This window comes from Mandrillus leucophaeus, unplaced genomic scaffold (assembly GCF_000951045.1).
Source record: "Mandrillus leucophaeus isolate KB7577 unplaced genomic scaffold, Mleu.le_1.0 Scaffold681, whole genome shotgun sequence".
Taxonomy (NCBI): Eukaryota; Metazoa; Chordata; class Mammalia; order Primates; family Cercopithecidae; genus Mandrillus; species Mandrillus leucophaeus.
The window spans coordinates 994,337-1,000,187 of NW_012107375.1; the positions used below are offsets into that span (position 1 = coordinate 994,337).

The 5,851-nt window shown below is 49.0% G+C and overlaps 2 protein-coding genes across 5 annotated transcripts in view; one reads left to right on the top strand and one right to left on the bottom strand.

The window, feature by feature from the left end:
* TEX28 (testis expressed 28) overlaps positions 1-979 on the bottom strand; it is a 32,058-nt gene extending 31,079 nt beyond the window's left edge. Inside the window, exon 1 of one of the 3 annotated variants that reach the window (XM_012002289.1) lies at positions 900-979. The gene's annotated coding sequence lies outside the window, so the exon portion shown is untranslated. Of the gene's footprint in view, positions 1-795; positions 875-899 lie in introns of those variants that run through there. The other 2 variants (XM_012002290.1, XM_012002288.1) reach the window with 2 other exon arrangements.
* Positions 980-1,297: 318 nt separating this feature from the next.
* The window catches only part of TKTL1 (transketolase-like 1), a 33,059-nt gene continuing 28,505 nt past the window's right edge, over positions 1,298-5,851 (top strand). Inside the window, exon 1 of one of the 2 annotated variants that reach the window (XM_012002291.1) lies at positions 1,298-1,682. In XM_012002291.1, the coding sequence (XP_011857681.1) occupies positions 1,549-1,682 (134 nt within the window). In that variant the 5' untranslated portion in view covers positions 1,298-1,548. The remainder of the gene's footprint in view (positions 1,683-5,851) is intronic. The other variant, XM_012002292.1, reaches the window with a different exon arrangement.

Consider the following 5,851-nt stretch of genomic DNA (forward strand, 5'->3'; position numbering starts at 1 on the left):
TAATTTTTTTGTATTTAGTAGAAATGTGGTTTCACCATGTTAGTCAGGTTGGTCGCAAACTCCTGACCTCAGGTGATCCACCCACCTTGGCCTCTCAAAGTGCTGGGATTACAGGTGTGTGCCACTGTGCCCAGCCACTTTTTTTTTTTTTTCAGACGGAGTCTTGCTCTGTCGCCCAGGCTGGAGTGCAGTGGCGCCATCTTGGCTCACTGCAACCTCCGCCTTCCGAGTTCAACCGATTCTCCCGCCTCAGACTCCCAGTAGCTGGGACTACAGGTGCCCACCACAGCCTGGTGCGCTGGCTCACACCTGTAATCCCAACACTTTGGGAGGTCGAGTTTGGCAGATAACCTGAGGTCAGGAGTTTGAGACCAACCTTGCCAACACGGTGAAACCCCCGTCTCTACTAAAAATACAAAAAATTAGTCAGGCGTGGTGGCGCACGCCTGTAATCCCAGCTGTTCAGGAGGCTGAGGCAGGAGAATGGCTTGAACCCAGGAGGCGGAGGTTGTAATGAGCTAAGATCGAGCCGCTGCACTCCAGGCTGGGCGACAGGGCGAGACTCTGTCTCAAAAAAAGAAAAAAAAAAAAGTAAACGCACGTTCCCTTTAACCATGGGAACCCAAGGGGCATTCAGCCTGTGGCGTGACCAGGCGGCCTGACTTGAGCTCACATAGAAATTCGGCATTTTTGAACCAACAGACAGTACTTGGGATCCCGAATGTCTGGACTTGGGCACAGGGCTGTAGAGCTGGGGCCGTTGGGAGCCATGCTAGTTCTAGGTCGGTAGGTCACCTCAGAGGTGGGGAAAAGATTCTCTGAGACCGACATGGGGGCTAGCGCAGGCACCACCGGACATAGGGCATTTCAGACAGAGGGCGAGCACATTTCCTAGTTACCAGGGTTCACTCAAGTCACGGTCACGTCACAGTCTGGCAATGGGCTAACCTCACCTCAACAATCACATGGGGCTTGCCTCATAGAATGTTCTAGAAAGAGGAGGCTGGCGCAGGCACCACTGGTCTCAGAACCCTGAACATTCCTTCCCCCCGCCTGCTCCCGCCACAGCCCGGGCTGTTATGGGGGAGGGGTTACCATTTAAAGCAAAAAAAAAATGCGCCACAGCACCTCCCCCCTTGCTTTACGGTTGCGGCTGCACGTGCCACGTGCAGCATCACCCCGTGACACATGCCGCACCACACAGCTAGTGCCGGAACTTTTTGCACATAGAAAGAAGACCCTGCACCCGCGCGGAGGGAGCCCTTTTGGCATTGCTAGCATGAGAGAAGATGAGAATGGGACTACTTTCAATAACTTTTGCACATGCAAGTCACAAACATTCCAGATCCCTTGAATTGCTTGCGGAAGAAGCGGCGCGCGGAGGGAGCGGCACGCGGAGGGAGCGGCACGCGGAGGGAGCGGCACGCAGCACGCGGAGGGAGCCAAGCCGACATCACATAAACGCGCTGAGCAGCACGCCGGCACCATTCGCTCTTCAGACGCCGGAGAGTTCTGACTGGGTCTTCGGACGCCTAAGGGATTGGATTAATGGCGGATGCTGAGGCGAGCGCTGAGTTGCCGGAGGAGGCCAGACCCGACGGGGGCACTTTGCAGGTGCTGAGAGATATGGCCAGCCGCTTGCGAATCCATTCCATCAGGGCTACATGCTCCACGAGCTCCGGGTAAGTTCTCGTTGAAGTCTGGGTCGTGCAGGGGCCACGGGCCCGGTGGCCATGACGCCGTGTGGTGAAGGGAGAGCCCTCAGAGGCGCAATGGGCTCTGTCGTAGATGCCCTGTCTTGGGCTGTTGGGGCGGGCCGAGCACCCTAGATGGCGGCGAGGCACTCTTCCCGCCAGCCCAAGGGTCGGTCGGTTGGTCAGTCGGCCGGTCGGTCGGCCACAGGCTCTGGAACCCGCCCCTCATTTACCCCCGGCCGAAGTTCTGGAGGTCCCCAAGATCCCCAGTTGGGAGGCAAGGATCCAGACCGGACTGAGGTGGCAGAGGGATGTTGTTGGGATCAAATCGGGCTAGTTGTGGTTTTCATTTTAGCGGGGAGCATGGCTTCCCGGGTAAGCAGTTGTAGTGGATCCCTGAGGGTGAATGAGCGACTCTAACCCAGGATGTGAGGAGAAAAAGCAATTAAAATTCTAACCTGGGCAACGTGGTGAAACGCCGTCTCTTACCAAAAAATGAAAATAAAAAATGAGTTGGGCATGGGGGCGCGCGCCTGCACTCCCAGCTATTCGGGAGGCTGAGGTGGGAGGGTTGCTTTTTGTTGGATTTGCTGGTATATGTGGTTGATGGTTTTTGCATCAGTTTGAGGGATATTTGTCTCTAGTTGTATTGTAGTATTTGGTTTTGGTATCAAAGTGTAATGCTGGCTTCATAGGATGTTTCAAAGTGTTCCATCTTAAATTTTTTGGAGTGGCCGGGTGTAGTGGCTCCCACCTGTAATCCCAAGCACTTAGGGAGGCCGAGGCAGGCGGATCGTGTGAGCCTAGAAACTAGTTAGAAATCAGCCTGGGCAAGATGGCGAGCCTCTGTACAAAATGTTACAAAAATTAGCTGGGCGTGGTGGCACGTGCCTGTAGTCCCAGCTACACGGGAGGCTGAGAGGGTCAGGTTTCAGTGAGCTGAGATTGCGCAACCGCACTCCAGCCTGGGCGAGAGCCAGACTCTGTCTCAAGGAAAAAAAAGTTAAACCTAGCTGAGCGCGGTGGCTCAGGCCTGCAGTCTCAGTACGTGGGGCCTAAGGCGGGAGGATCGCTTGAGCCCAGGAGTTCGAATTCAGCTTGGGAAACAGTGAGACCCTGCCTCAAAAAAAAAAAAAAAAAAAATTAAAGTAAAAGAAACTGGCAATTGAGTACGAATTGGAACAAAAATTAGCTGTTGGATTTGCTAGTATGCAGTTGATGGTTTTTGCTTCAGTATAAGGGATATTGGTCTATGATTCTTTTTGTTTGTTTTGGTTTTTTGTTTGTTTTGAGATGGAATATCACTCTGTCCCCCAGGTTAGAGTTCAGTAGTGCAGTCTCTGCTCACTGCAAGCTCCACCTCCCGGGTCGACACCATTCTCTTGCCTCAGCCTCCCGAGTAGCTGGGACTATAGGCACCCGCCACCACGCCCGGCTAATTTTTTCTATTTTTTAGTACAGACGGGGTTTCACCGTGTTAGCCAGGATGGTCTCGATCTCCTGACCTCGTGATCACCCACCTCGGCCTTCCAAAGTGCTGGGATTACAGGCGTGAGCCACCGCGCCCGGCCTGGTCTATGGTTTTATTGTAGTGTTTGCTTTTGTTATCAAAGTGTAATGCTGGCTTCATGGGATGAGTTTCAAAGTGTTCCATCTTAAATTTTTTGAAAGGTCGGGCGTGGTGGCTCCCACCTGTAATCCCAGCACTTTGGGAGGCCAAGGCAGGAGGATTGTGTGAGCCATGGTATATTTTGATGGGAATTGCATTGAATCAACCTGGGCAAGATGGCAAGCCTCTGCAGAATGTTACAAAAATTAGCTGGGCGTGGTGGCACGTGCCTGTAGTCCCAGCTACGCGGGGGACAGAGTTTGCAGTGAACTGAGATTGCGCCACTATACAACAGCCTGGGCAACAGAGGAAGCAAGACATTGTAGAGAAAAAAAAAATTTTTTTTGAGGAGTTTGAAGAAGATTGTTGTTAATTTTTCTTTAAATGTTTGGTAATAATTGCCTATGAGGCTTTTATTTATTGGGAGTTTTTTTTATTACTGCTGTAGTCTCCTTACTAGTTAGTTGTAGGTCTATTCAGATTTTCTTGTGCTGATTAAGTTTTGTGAGGCTTTCTGTTTCTAGGAATTTATCTATTGTAGGTTAACCCATTTGTTGGCATGCAATTATTCATAGTACACTGTCACCTTTTTTATTTCCGTAGAAGCGGTATTAGTGACCCCACTTTAACTTGATGAATTTTTTTTTTTATTTTTGAGGCAGGGTCTTGCTCTTTCACCCAGGCTGGAGTGCAGTGGTGCAAAAATAGTTCACTGCAGCCTCGAACTCTCCTGGGCTTCAAGCGACTCTCCTGCCTCTCAGCCTCTTGAGTAGCTGGAACTACAGGTGCACACCACGGTGCCCTGCCCATCTATTAATAGCTAGTTTTGTCGACCTTTTATAAAGAACCAGCTTTGGCTGGGAGAGGTGGCTCATGCCTGTAATCTCAGCACTTTAGGAGGCCAAGGCAGCTGGATCGCTTGAGCTCAAGAGTTCAGGACAAGCCTGGCCAACATGGGGAAACCCCGTCTCTGCCAAAAATACAACAATTGGCTAGACATGGCAAGCACCTATAGTCCCAGCTACTTGGAAGGCTGAGGTGGAAAGATTGTTTGAGGCTGCAGTGAGCCATATTTGTGCCCTACACTCCAGCCAGGGTGACAAAGTGAGACTCTGTCTCAAAAAGAAAAAAAAATTGGTTTCACTGATTTTTTCTATTTTCTTAGTCTGTTTTATTTGTGCTTTGATCTTTTTAATTTCTTTCTCCTGCTAGCTTTGAGTTTAGTCCTTAAGTTGTAAAGTTAGGTTGTTGATTTGAAGAGTTATTTATTTATTATTACTTCTTGAGACAGAGTCTTGCTGTGTCGCCCAGGCTAGAGATAGAGTTTCTCCATGTTGGCCAGGCTGGTCTCGAACCCCTGGCCTCAAGTGATCTGCCTGCTTCGGCTCCCAAAGTGTTGGGATTACAGGTGTGAGCTACCACACCTGGCCAGATATGAGGGGTTTTAAAAAATGTGTTTACAGCTATAAATGTCCCACTTGGCACTGCTTTTACTGCATCCCATAGGTTTTGGTATTTTGTGCTTCTGTTTTCATTTGTCCCTAAAGGATTTTTCTTTTCTTTTTTTTTTTTTTTTGAAACGGAGTTTTGCTTTTGTTGCCCAGGCTGGAGTGTAATGGCGCGATCTAGGCTCACCGCAACCTCTGCCTCCCAGGTTCAAGCAATTCTCCTGCCTCAGCCTCCTGAGTAGCTGGGATTACACGCATGCACCTCCACGCCCAGCTAATTTTGTATTTTTAGTAGAAACGGGGTTTCTCCATGTTGGTCAGGCTGGTCTCGAACTCCCAATCTCAGGTGATCCATCCACCTCGGCCTCCCAAAGTGCTGGGATTAGAGGCATGAGCCACCGCACCCAGCCTCTCATTTTCTTTTTTTGATTTTAGTACTTTTAGGGGTATACGTGGTTTTTGATTATGTGAATAACTTCTATATTGGTGAATTGTGAGATTTTAATGTACCCATCACCCAAGCAGTGTACACTGTTCCCAACATGTAGTCTTTTATTCCTCACTTCCTTCCTACCCTCCCCCTTTACTCTCCTCCCCAAAGTCCATTATATCACTCCAGAGCTTAGCTCCACTTACAAGTGAAAACATACAGTATTTGGTTTTCTATTCCTGAGTTACTTCACTTAAAATAATGGCCTCCAGCTCCACCCAAGTTGCTGCAGAATACATTGTTTTTCATATCTGAGTAGTATCCATGTTGTATATGCACCACATTCTTTATCCACTCATTGGTTGATGGGCACTTAGGTTGGTTCCTTATCTTTGCAGTTGTGAATTGTGCTGCCTATAAACATGTGTGTGCATGTACCTTTTTCATATAATGACTTTTTTCCTTTGGGTAGATAGCCAGTAGTGGAATTTCTGGATTGGATGGTAGATAGATGGTAGATCTACTATATTTCGGTTTTTTGTCTTGTTTTTTTTGTTGTTGTTGTTTTTTGTTTTGTTTTGTTTTGTTTTCGTCTTGAGATGGAGTCTTGCTCTGTCGCCCAGCCTGGAGTGCAGTGGCAAAATCTTGGCTCATTGCAACCTCTGCTGCC